Here is a 22,069-nt window from a genome sequence, read left to right as displayed (position 1 = left end):
AGCACAAGTATAGAGGCCATACCACAAAATGCAAACCACTCATCAGAATGTAAGAATCGGAATGCCAGATTGCAATTAGCAAAGAACTATAGAGATGAGCCACAAAGATTCTGGAACAAGCTTAACCCCTACCAAAGTGATGGAAAGGCCAAAGTATGGAGAAAGAAATGATCTGCTCATGATCCAAAACATACAGGCTCTTCAGTCAAGCATAGTGGAGGTAGTGTCATGGCTTGGGCTTGCATGTCTGCTTCTGGAACAAGCTCACTAATCTTTATCAATGATGTAGCTCATGATGGTAGCAACAGAATGAATTCAAAAGTTTACCGGAACATTTTGTCTGCCACTTTACAGAGAAATGCATCCAAATTAATCAGGAGGAACTTTATCATGTAGCAAGACAATGATCCAAAACACACTGCCAACTCATTAAAGGACTGGCAAGTTAATCACCCAATTCATCAGCATTTCACCTTCTGAAGAGGATACTTGAGGAAGACACCCCCCCCCCCCCCCCCAAAAAACAAAAAAAACAAAGAGGCTGTGGTAAAAAAACGAACAAACCTGGAAAAGCATCAAAAAAGAAGAAACCAACAATTTGATGTCAGTGAGGCTTCATGCAATTATTGCAAGCAAGGGATATGCAACAAAATATTATACATGTTATTTATTTTATTTATTTCAGGACTTATCTTTTCCTATATTTTGCATGCATAGAAATTGGGTGGTCTGATACAAAAGGTTCTGTTCTTATATTGTTTAGATGTAAATACCAGGAAGTAAAAGCTGAAATCCTAAACTCTCGCCTCGGATCCATCTTTTGATTTCAAACCCAAATGTTTTTGGTTTACAGCACACACAAATGAATTGGCCTTATCATTCCAATAGTTTCAGAGGGGACTGTAAATGTTCTTGAAACTTAAAAATTGCTGTAAATATCTAATAGTTTCAGGTTGTGGCTACTCCTCACTGCTTACACTGTACTCTGATCCATAAGCACTCCCTGCCTATTAAGAATATACCCTAAGGATAAGACTATAGTGAAACTCTACCATTCTGCAGTAGTCAACTGAGGATGAGACATACATAGTAGACATGCCTCGTCCGTAAACAAAAATACTGTCAATGTAAACAATGACATCTTGGTCAAGTATGTCTCTGAGCACTTCATCAACAAAGACCAGACCGCCCAATGGGGTGTTAGCAACACCCATAACTCATGACCAAGTACTCACATCACCCCCTAGTGGTGATAAAGACTGTCTACCATTTATCCCCCTCCCTTGTTTTAATGATTCTATACACTCCATATATTGATTTTGGTGAAGATAAGAGGCCCTTGCACTTGTTCTAGTACTCCTGATGGTAATAGAATTCAGTAATGATACTTTACAGTGATGGAATTGAGCTCCCTGGTAATCTTTGCATGGTCTTGGCACACCAATCAGCCATGGGAGAGGTAGACGACCAAATGTAACCCAAATTTATGGCCTTGTCAACATATCTGTGTAGACATATTTTTCATGCTGCAGACTGCCTTTCCATCCAGGGTGTATTTTCATCTAGTGCCCACTTTTCCTAGGATAGGATAGATCCTGGGATTAGATCAAGCAGTTACTGAAGATCACGGAATATTTTTTTATGGAACTGTTTTATGGCACAGTCCCACGATCTACACCGCGGTAGTTGGTCATTCTTGTGCTTACTAAATATATTTACTAAATCTTGTTAGATGGGTACAATGTCTAAAGAGGCACTGTAGGACAGTACTTACACTCAAATTCTCTGCAGCATTAGGGTGTTCAGGACAGGTTGCACATGAGTATCTCTTCTCCATCTTTAATATTCTTTGTCCCCTCTCCATAGTTATGTTTTTCATGAAATTGGGATCTGATGAGCAGTGTGCGGAGGCAAAACTAGAAGTCTGGATGTGCTGCTCTAATGTAATAGCCTCCCTGCCAAATGCAGATCTGCTTGTGTGTTGTACTACAATTCTTGGCAGTAGACAATGAGAAGTAAAGAGAGAAGAGAGGAAGCATCTGTAGCGTTTTCCAGTGAGAGAAAAAAAGAATACATTCGACATTTCTGATTTCCTCCATTTTTGAGGACATATTTATCACACTTAATGGTTTCAGCGCCTCATACAAAATGTAGTTTAAGACAGGGAGACCATAAGGAAACACAAACCAGGTTTTACAATCAAACCTTTAATTTATTAAAGAAAAAAGGTTATGCAACACCTATAACACCCATGTGAAAAAGTAACTGCTCCCCTAAACTACTTTTAGCATCAACAGCTGCAACCAAATGCTTCCAATAACTGAAGATCGGTCTTTTACACTGCAGAACTGCTGTAATTCAAGCACACTGGAAGGCTTTCAAGCATGAATTGCCCGTTTAAATTCCTGCCATAACATCTCAGTGCGGTTCAAGTCAGGACTTTGAATAGGCCACTCCAAAAACCTTAATTTTGTTTCATTTGAAAAAGAAGAACTCTGTCTATTTTTCATATATACATTACAGCACAGTGAAATTCTTCCTTCAGACATTCCACCTTGTTAGAAAGCTGGGTCGGAGCACAGGGTCAGCCATGATAGGGCACCCCTGAAGCAGAGAGGATTAAGGGCCTTGCTCAAGGGCCAAACAGTGGCAGCTTGGCATTGCTGGGGTTTGAACCCCTGACCTTCTGATCAGTAACACAGAACCATTCAGAGGTGGCCTTGCACTAGATCATGGACTGATGAACAGACATTCTCCTTCAGGATTTTCTGGTACAGAGCAGGCTCCAGGTACAATTCATAGTTCCATCAATTATGGCATGTCACCCAGGCCCAAAAGCAGCAAAATATCCCAACACCACCACACTACCACCACCATGTTTGATTGTTGGTATGATGTTCTAATTGTGGTGTGTCTAGCTTTTAATGGGACCCATGTTATCCAAAATGTTCCACCTTTGACTCTTCAATCAACAGAACATCCCAAAAGGCTTTAGAGTCACCAAAGGGTTTGTGAGAAAGCCTTTATGTTCCTTTTGATTAGCAATGTTTTTGTCGTACAACTCTCCCATGGATACCATTTTTGCCCAGTCTCTTGCTAATGGTGAAATCATGAATGCTGACCTTAACTGAGGCAAATGAGGCCTGCAGGTCCGTAGATGTTCGTCTGGGTTCTTTTTTGAATTAAGGGGAATTTTGGTAGTCTGGCCACTTCTGGGTAGATTCACCATTGTTTCAAGTTTTCTCCATTTGGAGCTAATGGCTCTCACTGTGATTCACTGGAGTCCCTGATCCTTAGAACTGGCTTTGTGACCCTTTCTAGAGTGATATATTTCAATAACTTTCTTATCCCTTCCAGAATATCTTTTGATCATGGAATAATATGCTGCTTGTTGAGATGTTTCGCACATTCCTCTAACTGGAGCCAATTAATCTGGTTAACTGGTTGATTGAGTAAATAAGGGGCAATTACTTTTTCATACTGGGCCAGTTGGTGTTGAATAACTTTTTTTCCTTCAATAAATGAAACAAACTTTGTAATAAAATTTTGAAATTTGTACTAATTAAATGTGACAAAAATGGAGAAAAAAAAGACATCAGGAAGACACTGTATATAAACTAGCTTTAAAATTTGGAATTAGTTTAATCATGTCTTACTGATTTCAGTACTTTCCATGGAGTGTTGGTCTTTATATGTTGTGAAACCCATTCTGGAGGAACAATACCAGAATCTAGCAAGCTCGTTAGCAAGTCTCACTGCGTAATGTTTTAGAAAAAGGTGACATAAACGGAATAGAGTGAGTGACACAGATAAGCAACTTTCTAGCTTACATTTAGAGGATACAAGTCTACACACCCCTGTAACAATGGCAGGTTTTTGTGATATTTTTGTTTGGGGGGAAAAAAAGAAACTAAGTTAAACCATGTCAGAACCTTTTTCACCTTTATAGTGAAATCGCAACATATAAAATCAAGTGACAAACTACTAAACATGTTTTAGGGGGGGGGGGGGGGATGTCCAATACCCAGCTTGTTTTTACAATCAACCAATCATATTCAAACTCAGGTTAAATACTAATTAATATACACCTGCCATAAATTAAGGCATCTGATTAACTTCAAATAAAGTCCAGTTGTTCCTATAGGATTTTCCTGACATCTTCTTAACATCCAACTAGAAAAGCCATGGGCCACAAAGAGCTTCGAAAGCAGGTACGGTATCTCATTGTTGAAAAATATTGATCAGGAGAGGGTTACAAAACATTTCCATGGCATTGAATATACCATGGAACACTGTCAAGACAATAATCAACAGAACTTCTCTCTAAAATTGATGAGAAAATCAGGAGAAAACTGGTCAGGGAGGCTGCCAAGAGGCCTACAGCAACATTAAAAGAATTGCAGCAATTTCTGGCAAGTACTGGTTGCTCCCTACATGTGACAATAATCTCCCAAATTCTTCATATCTCTGGGCTATGGGGTATGTTTGCAAGAGAGATGCCAAGCCTGGCTACAGTTTGCAAAAAAAAAAAAAAAAACCATACATCCTATCTTCTCAAACCATGAGGAATAATGTGTCATGGTCTGATGAGACCAATGTTGAACTTTTTGGCCATAATAGCAAAAAAAAAAAAAAAAAAAAAAACCATCAAAAAAATTGTTTTTGTTTTTACAAAAAACACAGCACATCACCAAAAGAACACCATCCCCCACAGTGAAGCATGGTGGTGGCAACATCATGCTTTGGGGATACTTTTGTTCAGCTGGAACTGGGGCTTTAATCAGGGTGGAGGGAATAATAAATAGCTCCAAATACCAGTCAATTTTGGCACAAAACCTTAAGGCTTCTGCTAAAACCCTTAAGATGAAGAGCAATTTCACCTTTCAGCACCTGAAGCAACACTCCAGTTCAACAAAAGAATGGCTTAACCAAAACAAGAGAATCTGTGGGGTGGCCTGAAGACGGCTGTGCACAGGAGATGCCCAGCTGATCTGACAGACATAAAATGCCTTTTTGAGGACGAATTGCACAATATTGCTAAGTGAAGATGTGCCAGACTGATTGAGTCTTAACCTAAAAAGATCGAATGCTGTAATAAAGTCTAAAGGTGCTTCAACTAAGTATTAGTTTGGGGGTGTGCAACCAGGTTATTGTACATTTTTTATTTTTCCCTTAAAATTGATTCTTATTGTATTTCTCTTTCATTTATAGGTTGCAATTTCAGACATGATTTATCCTGGTTTCACAGCACAACAACCTGCCATTTTAACAGGAGTGTGTAGACTTATACAAGTTATATAGCTTACACAAGTAGTCATAGAACAAAATCATTTCACTAATGAAGGTGCTAGCCTAATCTACATGTACCGATTTGTATTTTTTAAAATGCTGAAGGTAAGAGGGTGTTCACAACCTTAAAAGCAAGACTAATGAGTTTGATGATGTTGTGTATAATTTTGCTCCGTTTAATTGCAATCCAAAATCCATAGAAAAGGTTCTCACACAACATTCTCTGAAGCTCTTTCGAATAAATATTCATTCTGGTCCAAACATATTCACAGATTTACTTAATTGACTTTTATTGTCAAATATTTTGTAGCTTACAGGATCTGGAGGAAGAGAAAAGGGATAGGCCAGTAATTAGCCATGTTGGTAAATCTTAAGAGTAGTATTCGAGGCAACATGTAAAAAAAAAAAAATAATAATAATAAAAATAAAAAAAATGCTGGGTTATGAGAATGGGAGACCAAATGCCTGCGGTTGAACACCTGCAGTTACTTGATTTAAAAAAAAAAAAAAAAAAAAAAAAAATAATAATAATAATAATAAATAAAAAAAAAAAACACATATAATTGTACAACGTAAGGAAGGAAATTGTTTCAGAAATCTTGTTGGATCAGTTAAAGTTCACAGGGCCAAACATTAAATAAAACTATTTTGATGGACTTTTCGGTAGGAACTTAAAACAAGTCTTCTGAACTCTGACCCTGTCTTGCACAATTTGAAGGTTTTTTTTTTTTTTTTTTTTTAAATCTCCAACACACAAGATTCAATTAAACAGTTAAATGAGCAAATTGTAATTGTCCTCAACTGCAATTGCAGTGAAAACAACGACAAGCTTTTTTCCTTTCCCCACAACCAATCACATCTCCTCTGTTAAAACTATACGTCTTGTGAGCTGCCTTTTAAGGGAGAGGTGCAGGGACGTGTAGCATTGCTCCGGCTCGTAGCGGAGTACATTTCCAGGCAATATTTCAAATCACGGTTTGAAGATATCTTTGAAATCACAGGACTCGCGCAGTGCTAGAAACACATTTAAACAGGACTTGGATCCGGTATGTGGTGAGCAAAGAAAAATCTTCAAACCATGCAGAGCAGGATTGCATTTGAGAGCCCCTGGCTTAAAACTTCATAATGATGGTTATGAATGTTTCTCCAATGAAAAAGGAGGTTCCTTAAAGAATTGATGGCACAAAAATACATGGACAACTTACAACAGTATTAAGAGAAGAACAACAGTTCATTAAATATCCAACACAATACTCAGAAGTAACAAACATAGCGCAAGACTCATTTCATTTCTCCACTTATAGTACCTCGGTAATCTCCCCCATCCTTCATGCCGCCCATTGTAATAATAAGAAAATAAAAAAATGAATAAATATATAAACTCTAACATTAAAATCCATATGCTCTCCGTGTTCTTTTTCTTCCCTCTCACTTCTTCTCGTCTCTTGCCAAGCCACAGTCAATATAAAATTACCAAAGCCCTGGTGCTGATGGGGGGTGGTGGTGCTGGGGGGTTTACTCCACATTTTTTAAACATAATGCATTTTTAGCTCTTCTTTTGTTCTGTTATTAAAAACAGAGATTTGGACCAATAGTGGCAAAAAGCTCCACCGAATCAACGAGCAAAATACGGAACATACTTCTGTCCTTCTATCTGTCACGCAAAACACACACACACACACACACACACACACACACACACACACACACACACAGACAAAGGCGCACACATGCACACACCACAGCCTTACTGCTGGAACAATGGAAAAGGAGATTACATAGCAATCTGGATTGTTAAAAAAGAAACGAAATGACTCAAGCACAGTTGAATAGCAGGTTAGACTTCAGAACTGTCTTCTTGTTTATGCATATTGGGTGACTATTGCTGATTTTATTTTACAGAATTTAGTTCATGGAGTCTCTAATGTCTTTTTTTGCCAACACAAAATGTGTGGTTTTCCCAACGTCGCTGCAAACAATACAATGAAAAACACTTGTGAAGAGACATCACATTCGCACACACATGTGCACACACACATACTAACGAACATAAAATAAGCCTCTTGATTCAATTTGAAAACACATGTTTTTTTGTGTTACTCTGTGCCCACTAAAGGCCAGTTGGCTGATTGTTGCTCAAGCACTTCCATCCAACCATTCATCCATCCATCACCAACCAGGATGGAATTTGTGCCATCGCATGGATCATATTTAGCTCTCCTTCCATGCATTACAAATTCCACTGGTTCACAGTGAGCAGGTTCTGCTGCTGTCCGTGTTCCACACCAGTGTCAGAGAGATCCGGGTGGGTCAGATCCAAAGATCTGGTCGTATTCACTGAGGATGAGTTCTACTGCCTGGTTCTGATAAACCATGTTAATGGCCATGTTCGCGCAGTCGTTCTGCGGACGCATCAGCGTCGGCCCGAAGACAATCCCGATGTTCTGCGTTGTCATGCGATTAGTATCTGAGTGCTCCATCACCCTGCAGTGTAGAGAGAGGAAACGAGATACTGTGTGAGTGCGCGAGTGGGTGAGAGTGTAACAAGGACACAGGAGCAAAGGCTTCTTTTTTTTTTTGTTCTTTAAAAATGCCATTCCCACTTAACCACAGATCCAGCCAGCAATTGCTCAAAACTTCCACATTAAAAAGAAAAAGGGCTAAAGGGGAAAAAAAGGAGGAGAGGCTCCAGAAGTGACGGTACTGGTGTTGGTGTTCTTCCTGTCAGATGACACGCAGAGGTCTCACAAGATGGAGAGTAGAGAGATGAAAGAAACGGATGCACAAGAATGACTAGTATGTAAAGTAGCAAAGGAAGGGAAGAGGAGAAACAAGAGTATTAGTAAGAGTATAAGTATTATAGCTCAGGTGAGGTTATATTCTGTATACTTTCTCAGAATAGTGTTTATTTCAAATCCTTCTGTTATTCAAATAAATCTGTCTACTTACATTTTTTTTTTTTTACTCTAATTAAAGGCAAACTGATTCTTTATCACCACTGAACAGAGTGAGGGGCATAAAATAGACCTTTAAACAACGTGAGCACTCCACCCCCTCTTGTGGCTGCAAATAATATTACTATAAAAAGAGAAAAAAAAAAGTAAATATATTAAATAAACTTGTGTTAAATATAGGTATAATCATATCTAAAAATAGAAGTGGTGAATATTTTTGGTTTAGGTGTGCTAATCTGTACCTACACAGGGGTTGCGAGGGAGTCTGGAGCTTATGCCAGGAAACTCGGGGTACAAGGCAGGGGACACCCTGGATGTGGTGCTAACCCACTCACACACTACAGACAATTCGGAAATGCCAATCAGCCTACAATGCAAGTCTTTGGACTACAGGAGGAAACCGATGTACCCGGATGAAACCCACGAAGCATGGGAAGAACGTGCAAACTCCATGTACACAGGGTGCAAGCGGGGATCGAACCCCCAACCCTGGATTGTAAACACAGTACATACCGCTTAAGATGCCGGAACATGTGCCTCATGGTATCGTGGTTCGTAGGAGGCATGCTGACGACTAGCGATTTCATCCGTTCCACTTTATCCAAGTAATCAGACAGCTCTAAAACATAAACACATATTAAGCGACAATAACAAACGCACTACGACATACCTATTTTTGGTCAATAAGGTATCTAGGGTTCATAGTAAATATCAGTACGTTGGCGACTTGATATAGTTATTAGGTATTATACTTTACTGATCCAGAAATGCGCATTCAAACATGCATTTGCAAGTGCATTTCCTCTGTGAGGGGGCATCATTTTGGGCATATTTCAAAATCAACTGCAACACATGTTTGTACACAGCAATGAAAACTAACTGGCAAAAAAAGTGTCTTTGACGGTTCAGTTTCACTGTTACGATTCTACTATCGTGAAAAATGAATAGAATGCCATCCGTACCCGATTGCACTTTCTCATCCTCACACTACAACCCAGCCAAAAATAAAACACCTCTGCAATCCTGTTCGCATTTGCATTTTCACAGTCAACAAGGTAGCCCTGTCAATCAAACACTGTGGGTAGGATTTTGGAAGATTTTTTTTCTTTTTTTGGGCCGAGTTGTAGCACAGGGATTAGCACTTGAATTTTATTAAAATCCGGAAAATGCTGCCATAACAAATACCACAACATTATAACAAAAATATTCTCGCTTTCTTATATATGCTTTTTCATTTTGTCCAAGAAGGCTATCCAACATATTATTGGACAGCATCCATCTATTCATCCGTCCATCCATCCATCCATCCCTCTCTCTTTCTCCAACTTACTGACAGCCTTGACAATGTCATGAAAGAGTTCATAAGGTACAAGCGGCTCAGGAAGCTCTCTAAAGAAGAGTTTCAGGGCTCCTGTTATCACATGGATGTCCTCCCACTGCGGATCTTCCAGGTCCACATGCTCCACTGACCCACAAGGAAGACGGGATGTGTTTGGGTGTGGATAAAAAGGAGAAAAGCAAATGATAGACAGATAAAAAAAGAAGAAGTTGGTTTAGTGGTGTTGCATGGACACAGAAAGCAGGCATACTCAAATACATACGCTCATATTTATTACAGCGGAGAGCTTTTTGGCATGAGACGACAAGTGCAGTGAGTCGTTGTCCTCTAAGTGTTTCACTGCACTCGTCGTGTCATGCCAAAAAGCTCTCCGCTGTAAGTGCAGCGAAACGTAGAGGACAACAAGGGCAGTGAGACAAGGGACCAATTTTGCACATGCAAAAACAGCTTTATTGCCTAGTTCACGCAAACATCTCAGTGAACATTCATAGATTCTCAGAGATGTGGGTGTGGTTCCATAGCGTAACAAAATGGCAAATAACTCTATATCCAGAGCACTAAAACTATATAAATACACCATTTCAAATTTCTCTCAATCAATAAAGCGCAAGCAAATAAAATAAAAAATGAACTAATGAAAAATCATCAGAGCAATACAGAGCGCCATGCATGTCTTAATAAGCAGCGTGCAGTGGCACTGGCCACAAGGTGTCAGTCACAAACTTCCTCACCTTCAGGAGTGTCAAACACAAACACATATTAGGTAACAGGCCACAGTCCAAGGTCAGGTGAGCCAGACTAGAAGTAATCAGCTTAGTGACCAATAACATCAACATCAACAATAACACGTCACCAACTCCTCTTAAATGTTCATTTATCATTATCTGAAGGTAACATTCTGAATGCACACACACACACACACACACATATATATATATATATATATATATATATATATATATATATATATATATAAAATTTTTAGATTGCTATAATGAAGAAGTACATACTATTAGCACATTTTGTCAGTAGCCAAGTTGATGACCCTGAGTTTATTACTCTAATTTGTCTCCTAGTGGAATAACAGCGACTAGCTCTTTTCTCGAATCTTTCAAGTCAATTACAGTCCACAAGCCAATTTTTGTTTAGAACATGGATTAGAAATTCAGTAGGTGGGCCAGATTAGACCCTTTATCGGACCGGTATGTTTGACAGCTATGTTCTAGAGCAGCGGTTCTTAACCTTTCTGTGGGTGTTCTCCACTTTTAAGAATGACAATGCTTTAAAGACTTTCAGCTCCAACCATAATCGCGCCCACCTGACCATCTAATCATTGCCTTGAGAAGTCCTTGATCAGCTAAAACAGGCATGTTATATTCCTTGATCTCAAGGAAAAGGGTCTGTGACCACTGCTCTAGATCATACTGATTCCCGATACATATATTTCAATTCAACTAAGGTCCACAAGACAATCTTAATTTACAACATGGTTTATAACATTTATCAGGCAAGTCAGATTAGAACCTTTATCAGACCGGTCCTGGAACCAAAACTACGCCCTTACGCTTAGTAACAAAAAAAAAAAAACGAATGGATACACCCGGGACTACTTAATGTGATCTTGTTAGCGTGTTCTAATGCTATCTGGTCCGCTACTATAATTTATTCACGAACAGTAATATTAGAGTCTAAACGGTTGACTCAAGCCTTTTGTGTATGAGCAGCTGTTGTCAGAGCAGTGCAACATGGAGGCATTTTCCCAGAAAACACAGCGAAAGCAAGCCAGCTTTAGAGTGGGAGCAAGCAAGGATTTTCATTCCTGCTGATTAGAAGTGCTACCTGGCACTAAATCCTCTGGAAAGAGATAACGTCCATCTGTAGACACAGCTCGCTCTGGAAGAATGGACAGGAATTACACACCACCTATTAGAACCTGACTGCATATGTTACATATACACTCTCTCCTTCAAGTCATTATATCAGACTCCATATCGGATTTCACATATCGGAATATAAAACATAATAGAACATCTCTTGAGTTAGGACAATATACCTATTATTTTCTCATTGCTGTTATAGATCTGTATTATCTTTGCTGGTCTTACCATGATTGACAGCAAAGCGTAGCTTCTGGATTACAGCCAGATTTCCACTGACTCTGTAGATACCATCTGTCTCTAAACCTGAAAAAATGCACACACACACACACACACACACACACACACACACACACACACACACACACACACACACACACAAGCTAATTATCTACTGGGCAGTATGCATGTTTACCCATAGGTGGTAATGATATCAGAGGTATCACATCAAGGGGAATAGTGGAAAGGACAAACCGAGGCTCTGGCACAATGTATTTACTAATCCTTATCAAGTACCTATGATGATTTTCCCATTGCATAATGGTACTTTAAAGTATTTAATGCTGTCTATATATCACAGAGTTGTGACTGGTGACGAGTGCAGTTGTAACATAATTACCTTTGTGATAAGTAACTGCTCAAAATGCGGTTAAACTGATTTTCTTTGACACAATAAAATCATACATTATTACTTAACATACAGTAAATATGTACGAGATTGCTGCTGCTCTATTTTACAAAGCATCTCCCGAGCACAAGCCATTACATTATACCTTAAGTAGTGAATGACCAAACTGAACAAAATGGCGTTTGGGATTCATCCTAACTCAAAGCTTTACCTTTGAGATTTACCTGGATCACAAAAGCAGCGACAATGAGTTACAATGAATCTGTAACATTAACTCTTATACAGTATAGAACTGAATTTCAAGGTCAACTGAATAAGAGAAATAAACATCGGATGAATTGCTACACTACTACTGAAGATTATTGATATGTACTGTCCAGTAGAGGAGTGACTTAATGCCAGAGACATTATCAGGATGAATCTGTGACAATTTCTAACTTCACTCATACCTATACATCTCGGTTTGGTATATTTAGTTTGGTACATTTAGTACAAATCTGACACAGGTACTACTTGGGTCACACTCACTTGACAACTAATACAACTGTACCCTAATATACTATCTGGTAAAAACTTGACTTTAATATACATTTATATATGTTATATATAGAAATGATATATATTTCTAGGTAATTAATATTAGAATGAAATGAATATTGTCATAATGCATCATAAAATGTGGTCTGCACCTCTGCTAAATTTTCGTTTCTGATTCGTGACTGTTGGAGATAGAAAACAATAGAAAAGTAACAGGTAATGTTTTAATGCAAATTTGAAAGACAAGGATGTGGAGCAAAAGCGGAAATGGAAAAGGAAAAGGAGAAGCAATATATCGGAAGGTAGGCAAGTAGAACAATTCTTAGGTCTTGCTGAATTGAGTTATTATTAGCAAGTGTAGTAAGGTAGGGTAAGTATATCATTTTTATATACAGTTGCATCTCAAAAAATTTGAATATCGTGGAAAAGTTTTTTTTTTTTCCGTAATTTAATTCAAAAAGTGTAACTTTCATATATTCTAGATTCATTACACATAAAGTGAGATATTTCCAGCCTTTTTTTTTTGGTTTTAATCTTGATGATTATGGCTTACAGCTCATGGAAATCAAAAATCCAGTATCTCAAAATATTAGAATAAAGAATTTATAATACAGAAATGTCGACCTTCTGAAAAGTATGTTAATTTATACACTCGATACTTGGTCTGAGCGGCTTTTACACGAATTACTGCATCAGTATGGCGTGGCATGGAGACAATCAGCCTGTGGCACTGCTGAAGTGTTCAGGAAGCCCAGGTTGCTTTGATAGTGGCCTTCAGCTCGTCTGTATTGTTGGGTCTGGTGTCTCTCATAGATTCTCTATGGGGTTCAGGTCAGGCGAGTTGGCTGGCCAATCAAGCACAGTAATACCATGGTCAGCAGACCAGTTACTAGAAGTTTTGGCACTGTGGGCAGGTGCCGAGTCCTGCTGGAAAAGGAAATCAGCATCTCCATAAAGCTCGTCAGCAGATGGAAGCATGAAGTTCTCTAAAATCTCCTGGTAGACGCTGCATTGACTCTCGACTCGAGAAAACACAGTGGACCAACACCAGCAGATGACATGGCAACCCAAATCATCACTGACTGTGGAAACTTCACACTGGACTTCAAGCAACTTGGATTCTGTGCCTCTCCACTCTTCCTCCAGACTCTGGGACCTTGATTTCCAAATGAAATGCAAAATTGACTTCCTTCTTCCACATGATTGTGGTTGTGTATACTGAACCAGACTGAGAGATTAAAGGCTCAGGAAACCTTTGCAGGTGTTTTGAGTTAATTAGCTGATTATATCTCTCCTCAGGTCGACATTTCTGTATTATTAATTCTTTATTTTAACATTTTAAGATACTGGAATTTTTTTTTGTATTTCCATGAGCTGTAAGCGGTAATCATCAAGATTTAAACAAAAAAAGACCTGAAATATTTCACTTTACGTGTAATGAATCTACAATATATGAAAGATCCACTTTTGTAATTTTTTGAGAGCATGCATTTGTACGGGGCCCAGAAATTCGTGGTACACTGCTGATAGGAGGCGGGGACTGAGTGTCACTAATATTTTATGTTACGCAAACTTACCTTTCTTCTCCACCGTTTCGGTGCAGTTTCTGACAAACCGTGGCACGGTGTTCTTCTCCCTCTCACACAGCAACTCCAAACTACAGCCAAATACCTGGTCTGAAAGCATCAACCACACACATCAATCCCACCCCATCATTAAATACAAAAAGAGATAGTTAAACCTGTGAAGAACTGTACATGACACGTTTATAGATGAGTTATAGATGGATGTAGTTCTATTAACCCTTGATGCACAAGATGCATTTTTCACATGTTCATAATTATTACATCTTTTACTGTTTTATTTAATGCTTCTACACAAAAGTGGTTAGACACAAAGCAACAGTATCAGTACACTTTTTTGTTCCTGTAGCATTGAATTGTATTTTTTAATGTTTGGAGTTCTAAAATGTTTTAAAATGATTCAATAATGCAATGATAAATATTCCATTTTGGCACATCACTGTACATGTACACCTGCTTTGAAAATCCGTTAAATAATTGTCTCTCCTAAACAGTCACACACTTCAAATATAACTCACCTTTGATAAGACCCTTTTCCTGTAAAGTCTGAATTGGTGGTCTCCTCAGAATGAACTTCTTCAAGCGACTCTTCACTCGTTTCCGCTCCGAAGTCTCTAAATTAGAGATGGAGCGAGGGACTGAATGGAAAAGGAGAAAAAGAGAACGTTTTTTTGTTTTGTTTTTAAAGAGAAAATGTGTTTAGGACTGAGTGAATGACCTCAAAATTATTCTTATATAACTAATCTTACAAAATAATCGATTATTATTGTTTTAAAACTTGGTTTAAGTACTAACTACTATTTTAAAACTGAAAGGGACACGCTTTTCATTTTTGTGTCTCTGGATTTGAATAGAGAGGTCAGCTAATAATATTGCATTAGCCTTAGCGTTAAGGCTGGATTGTATTTATGTCTCTAGTTAGCAATATTTATCTATACAAAGTGTCCCAAAAGTCTCCATATATAGGGGACTGTGTATGCCAGCATCGCGTCAGTGGATGTTCGTGGACGTCCTCTACTCGGTCGGTCTGCAACACTTCCAGTCTCTTTGAATTTGTTGATAAGTTTGGCAGCAGTGTCGTGTGTGATGTGCTCGCCATGTTTCATGTTGAAGTCCATCGCAAACTTATGACAGCTTCCCGATCCAGCCATGAGAATGATTTCAATACGTTCTTTTTTGTCAAAGGCATTCTTACAGGCGATCTGAAAAAATATATAATTTAAACCAAGTATGAAAACCTTCCCCTGTGTCCAGCATGGAGACTTTTGGGACACCCTGTAGCATGATATGACTCAGTCCTAGCCCTCTGTAATCTATATACAGGGCAGTGTGTGTTTGTATGACTAACGCGAGGGCTTGTGTCCTGTACGATTCTCATCTTCATCTCCACTATGGTCCAACAACTCCAAGGAGCCTGCTCTCCTCAAAGAATACTGCAATAGATTACCCAGAGGATTCTCCTTATCCTACAAAACACACCCACACACACACACACACGCACAAGCACAGGCATACACACACACACACACACAACAAATTCACTATGACATTACAGATATTATGTATATGGTATTATTATATTATTATATAGTATATATTAACGATAAAAATGGACTTACAAGTCTGTCAATGACTTTCTGTATTGTACAGTACCACTCTCTAATTACAGAGTCAGTGTCTGCTTGCAATAAAAATTCATTTCCTGTAACAGTCCTCAACTAAACACAGGAAAACACACACACACACACACACAGAATATATATGTTATTCTATTTATAGCTTTGGAAGAGAGCAGTAAAGAGGAATTGGCCAAAAAAAATAAAACATTGCCCAATGTTTGAACATTTTAACATCATGTAGCACAGATCCCGTATGCTGTTTGGCAAGTTTTAATATTCCAATAACACTCTTCTAGTCATTTCAAACCAATCTTTTGTAATGTTTTGCCTTACCTTGAAGACATTCTTCTTGCTGGAAAGCTCATTGGCCCACTGCAGCTGAGCTCCTCTTAGATCCACACTGCTCTCTGGACAGCTGTTCCCTGGTTTCTACACCCACATGGACATGCATACAGTGCACAAAGATATACACTGAGTATTCGACCGAAGGTGTTAACATGTCAACATCAGCCCTTACATGCAAGTCAATAAATTCAAGATGTCAGGATGGTTTTCAAATTTTTGTGTGGGCTGAAAGTTTTCTTACCCAGCCATCAGAATTTTGGGTTTTGGGATCTTTGAAGAACATAAGACTGTTCCCCACCAACACCACCCACGAAGGGTTCCAGTTTTTCCTGCAAGACCACACACACTCCAAATTATGTTCAGGTGTCCAATTTGTTACAACGTGTTACACATACTACATCGAAATCAGGTGATATCATTAAATGTGTTGAGTTACAAATATTTGCAGTGTAACAACCATTTTGACCGTCTGTATGTGTCGTCTAGCTTATGCCGGTTTTACACTGTGCTCTTTTAAGATTATTACTTGTCACACTGTATGAGACGATCCCACTGATTGATTGATTGAGTGATTTTTGCTTTATCCTATGTCATCCTCTAACTGGTGGCTTTAATACAAATGTCATAACAGCGGTTATACTGAGATCTTAATAAAACATTTCTGACAGATGCCACATAATGCATTCTAAGCCAGCAGAGCTCAAGACGTGCACAAAGAATACTATATGATGTGTGATTGCCAGAAAGAGAAAAAGTGTACAGTGTGAAGCCAAGTTTACACACGTGGTTAAATTACAGTTAGCTTACATTTAGAAATGCACCAGCGTGACATGATGGCCTTAAAGTACCAGGAAGCAAACTTGCATTACCGGCTTATATTCCTCATTTTGCAACTTCAAACCTTCCCTGTTAGTTTCAGTATTATTTACAGATTAATTAAAAGCGGTTATAGAGGTTCATGATCAGCAGAGAGAAGACAATACTGAGTTTAAAAAAAAAAAAAAGGTCAGCAAACATTGTTACATCTTTAAAATGAACCATCATTACTGGCTGGACATCATGTGCAGGGTTAGATTAGGACTGTAGAGGTAGCATAAACCACAGGTGTGTGACTACATCTTCCTTAAGATAAGCTTACCTTAGCTTCCGACCTCCTTCTGCTATCTTGGTTTTGTTGAGCAGACCTGCTTTTTCAAGCTCCTGCATTAGAAGACAGATGTCAGCATAAGTTCAGCAATAAAATGGGCAGTGCTTGCACACACAACAATATAATCTGCATAAATTTGCATTTGGACCTGAAGAGCCCCGGGCTTGAATTTGACTCTTTTGATACCCATGTCCTATGTGGTTATTATTCTTGATTATACCAGACCACTGTTTCATTCTCGTCATTATCAATTGTTTGACTTTCTATAATAACAGCAAAGGGAATGGCAGACCACCCCCCCATATATATATATATATATATATATATATATATATATATATATATATATATATATATATATATATATATATATATATATATATACACACACACACACACACACACATACACATATATATATATATATATATATATATATATATATATATATATATATATATATATATATATATATATATATATATACACACATACACACACACACATGTGTCAAAGTAACATCCACATGAATGCCTATGTAGGACCCAAGGTTTCCCAGCATAACATTGCCCAGAGCATCACACTTGATGCCCCGGCCGTCCACATGATGTAAAAGAAAATGTGATTCATCAGACCAGGCCACCTTCTTCCATTGCCCCATACTGACGTGCCCACTGTAGGCACTTTCGGTGGTGGACATGGGGACGCTGAACGGTCTACAGCTACGCTGCCCCATGCACAGAAAGCTGCGATGCACTGTGTTCTGACACCTTTCTATCATAGTCAGCATTAACTTTTTCAGCAGACTGTGCTACTGTAGCTCTTCTGTGGGATCGGACCAAACGAGCTAGACTTCGCTCCTCACGTACATCAGTGAGTTTTGATTGCCCATGACCCTGTCGCCAGTTCACCGGTTGTCCTTCCACAGACCACTTTTCGTAGGTTCTATCCACTACATACCAGGAACACCCCACAAGACCTGCCGTTTTGGAGACGCTCTGACCCAGTCGTCTAGCCATCACAATTTGGCCCTTGTCAAAGTCGCTCAGATCCTTACGCTTGCCCATTTTCCCTGCTTCCGACACGTCAACTACGAGAACTGACTGTTCACTTGCTGCCTAGTATATCCCACCGCTTAACAGGTGCCACTGTAACGAGATAATCAATGCTGTTCACTTCACCTGCCAGTGGTTATAATGTTACAGCTGATCGATATATATATATATATATATATATATATATATATATATATATATATATATATATATATATATATATGGACTAAAATGTTGTGTGTAATTGTTGATATGGTGAAGTTTTCTTTGAGGACACAATTATTTAGCAATTTTGGATGATTTCTTGTGTGTCAGCGCTTTGTAACAGTCAGTGGTAAAGCTGTAACTTCTCGCGTTTTCTGACATACGAAAGGCCTTCCGGTGATAAGCATGACCAGCTGCATTTTTATGCCTTATTAACATCAAGATAGAGAAAAAAAGGAGAAGTTGCAGACGGAAGGAAAGGTTTATTGCTGCTATAAAGTAAAAGAAACTAACTTGTTTCCTGGATGTGCCACAAGATTAAACATAACCATAAACGGATAAAATATACAACGTGCCATTGTTTATCCAATAATTAAATTGTTATGGACAAATTTCTATTGACACATTTAGATTTCAGATTAAAACAGTACAGGACATGCTGTTATTGGAAAATAATAAACTTCATGGTGATGACAACATGCGACATCATGTTTTATTCCTAATGTAATTCATGTCCATGATTAAAGAAGAATTTAAACTGTTAGAGAAATATTCATTTTTCTTTTGAAAATATACAACCAGAAATCCGTATACCAAAGGTATTCCAACAAAGATACCCTTTTCCTCAGCTAGAGATGACAAACATTTATTATGATATTTCATTCCGCCCAACAGCAAGGCAGGATTTTGCATCAACCGGAGCAAGACACAGAACAGGCTGGAGAGTGTGGAACATTTTGAACATTATTATCTATATATGAATATAATATTGTGAAACGAATACTGATGCTGTAGGCACCAAACCATCATGTATGCTCATCACTGGAGAGGCCAATGATGAACACTTCTAGATTATTGTACAAAATGTTTTTTATTATTAGTCTATTATTAGTATCTGGTGTATGTTTCTGTGGTTTCCAGTGCTTTTTAAAGACTGTCACTCAATTAACTCTAATTTGAGACAAATCTGAAGAGATGGCAAACCAATGTGACGATAACTAAGCCTAGTTATGATTATACATCTCAAGGTCATCTCAATGAGATGTTTATTTCAAGCTTGCCTACTTCTAATGTTTATATTATTATAATAATGTGAAGTCACCATTCATTATTATTATTTTTGTCTCTTGTTTTTATACTACGTCATATTCCTGGAGATTTCAATGGAGAGCACTTGTAGCTGTCATATCACAGCAAACCAGTGACTACATTTCCCATCCTGCACTGCGGCCTACAAACATGGCCGCCATGGACTGCAATTCCCAGAACACTCATTCATTCTAATCGCGCGCAGCTGCATCAAATTTCACACACTCACTCCACAGTATAAAGAGACTGTTTTCTAACAATGTTTTGCGAAGTATTCGTGTTACCAATGTACCAAGCGTTTGTACCCATTTCCTTGTTTTGTTTTATGTTTACTGATCTTGCTTCTTGTTCCTCGTTGAAGATTCTTGCCTTGTCTAGTTCATGTCTGTTTACAGATCACCTGACCTATTGCCTGTTCCTTCACTACGCTACTGTCTCATGATTTGGATTTGTCTGCCTGCCGCTCTTTATTAAAAGATCTTATCTGTACTTGCATCCGTCCTCACCTTCATAACATTTAATACGTGACACTAGCTTATTGTACATAGAGATAGAAATTAACCGGGGTGTCATGATGGCTTTAAACTACCAGGAATCAAACTTGTATCACAAGCTTATATTCTACTTTCTTGTAACTACAAACTTTCCATGTTAGTTTCACCATTAATTACATATTAACTCATAGTATTTATCAAGACGAATAAGTGAAAAATACGTCGAGTTCAAGATGTTACAGCTTTTGATAAGCAGGGAGAAGACACTACTGAGTAAATAAACATTGTAAACATTGCAAATATCTTTGTCAATGTCAGCAAACATTATTACATCTTAAAATGTATTTGCTGGACATCATGTGGGTTACTTTAAGACTTTATCAGATCTAGGTCTAATCCTAACTAGGCCTACTTCTCATTTGTATATTATAACATTAGTGTAAACATATTTATTACACATTGTTTTTATGCTACGTCATATTCCTGGAAATGGAGAAGACCTCTAGCTTTGTTAAAAAAAAAAAAAAAAAAGTAATCAGATGGGATAAACCATTTAGAAGTTTGGATAACTCATTCATCTTCAGTAATCTCTTTATCCTGATCACTGAGGATTTGTGGGATTCAGAGGTGGGAGGAAACCAGACAATGCAGAAATCCACACAGACTCAGGGAAAACGTGTGAAACTCCACACAGACAGTACCCCAATCTCAGGATCCGAACAGGGACCCTGCAGCTGTGAGGCAACAATGTTACCTGCTGCACTTTTAAATTTAATTGGCTGACTTTGAGAAGTTGCCAACTCTGAGTACAAACATTTTGGACTAGTTTTTGCCATTTCGCTGCCTTTATATTGTCTTGATCTACTGTGAAACTATTAATAGGAAGTTCCTTGAATATGATCGTTTTCACACTTGGCCCGCACTCAGGACAGATTCTGGGCTCATAATCATACGTTTACTTCACATAGATGAATTCCTATGGATCGATTGCGCAATTCCGTTTATCAATTTCATGCACACGGTTTTGCAAAACGGTAAGCGTTACGTTTATGCTGTTTTTATCATTTTACTTTGGTACCAACACACATTTGGCAAAGAACAGCACTTCTTACGTGCACAGCATGCCATTATGCAGAAATAGCATGGAAAAAAAAGGAGTCATTCTTATATAAGGAGATTTTTATTCATGCACACTGGCATGAAACATGCAAGGTGAGCTAATTACGGTGCACCAGTCCTATGGAACTCTGGTTTCATATATCACTGAGGTGTTCTGTGTCCTCCACTGACCATAACAACACTTTACACCCCTTGATCTAGACTCTGAATATGAGGTTTTATAACAGGGGTGTCCAAAGTCCGGCCCACGGGCCAAAGAAACTGGAAGCTATGCTTGTCTCACAACAGCAGCTTTTTATCAGCGCAAGGGGGTACAAGAGGAAATCACCTGTGCTAGTTATGAAGTGGTGATGCTAATCGCTAAGCAGGGAAAACCTTTCTCTGAGAGTGAATTTGTCAAAGCGTGCTTAATAAGGTCAATGTAATTTTCTGCTGATAAGAAACACAACTTATGAATATCAATCTTGCCCGTAACACTATAGCCCAGAGAACTGTGGAAGTATAGTTAGACAACAAGACAAGTACAACTGCATGAGAGGGAGCATGATCCTGACTGTTTTTCTGTTAGCTTGTGCTAAAAGTACACGTGACACACAGCCCAGCCGGTAATCTTTGTTAGGTGTGTGGATGATAACATGAATACGACTGAGGAATGACTGAATATGCAGATTCTGTAAGGCAGACAAGTCGCAGACTTGATGCAGTTATTGCGTGCAATAACTTTCATTTACATTAAGACTAACTGTTCTAATATTATTTTCTCACCTAAAACAACAACCAACAACCGTGT

The 22,069-nt window shown here is 38.4% G+C and overlaps 1 protein-coding gene across 7 annotated transcripts in view; it reads right to left on the bottom strand.

Annotated features, from left to right (window-relative positions):
* Positions 1 to 5,554: 5,554 nt before the first annotated feature.
* The window catches only part of arhgap9 (Rho GTPase activating protein 9), a 48,567-nt gene continuing 32,052 nt past the window's right edge, over positions 5,555 to 22,069 (bottom strand). For 6 of the 7 annotated variants that reach the window (XM_017480061.3, XM_017480059.3, XM_017480058.3 and 3 more), the window contains 12 exons: positions 17,310 to 17,371; positions 16,413 to 16,500; positions 16,160 to 16,255; positions 15,827 to 15,925; positions 15,556 to 15,673; positions 14,726 to 14,845; positions 14,202 to 14,300; positions 11,688 to 11,765; positions 11,422 to 11,475; positions 9,574 to 9,708; positions 8,757 to 8,862; positions 5,555 to 7,773 (listed from right to left, as the gene is read on the bottom strand). In XM_017480061.3, the coding sequence (XP_017335550.1) occupies positions 7,581 to 7,773; positions 8,757 to 8,862; positions 9,574 to 9,708; positions 11,422 to 11,475; positions 11,688 to 11,765; positions 14,202 to 14,300; positions 14,726 to 14,845; positions 15,556 to 15,673; positions 15,827 to 15,925; positions 16,160 to 16,255; positions 16,413 to 16,500; positions 17,310 to 17,371 (1,248 nt within the window). In that variant the 3' untranslated portion in view covers positions 5,555 to 7,580. The remainder of the gene's footprint in view (positions 7,774 to 8,756; positions 8,863 to 9,573; positions 9,709 to 11,421; positions 11,476 to 11,687; positions 11,766 to 14,201; positions 14,301 to 14,725; positions 14,846 to 15,555; positions 15,674 to 15,826; positions 15,926 to 16,159; positions 16,256 to 16,412; positions 16,501 to 17,309; positions 17,372 to 22,069) is intronic. The other variant, XM_017480060.3, reaches the window with a different exon arrangement.

The sequence above is a fragment of the Ictalurus punctatus genome, chromosome 11 (assembly GCF_001660625.3).
Source record: "Ictalurus punctatus breed USDA103 chromosome 11, Coco_2.0, whole genome shotgun sequence".
In the NCBI taxonomy this organism is placed as follows: Eukaryota; Metazoa; Chordata; class Actinopteri; order Siluriformes; family Ictaluridae; genus Ictalurus; species Ictalurus punctatus.
Note: the sequence above shows the minus strand (reverse complement) of the source record. Positions and strands in the feature narration are given on the sequence as shown.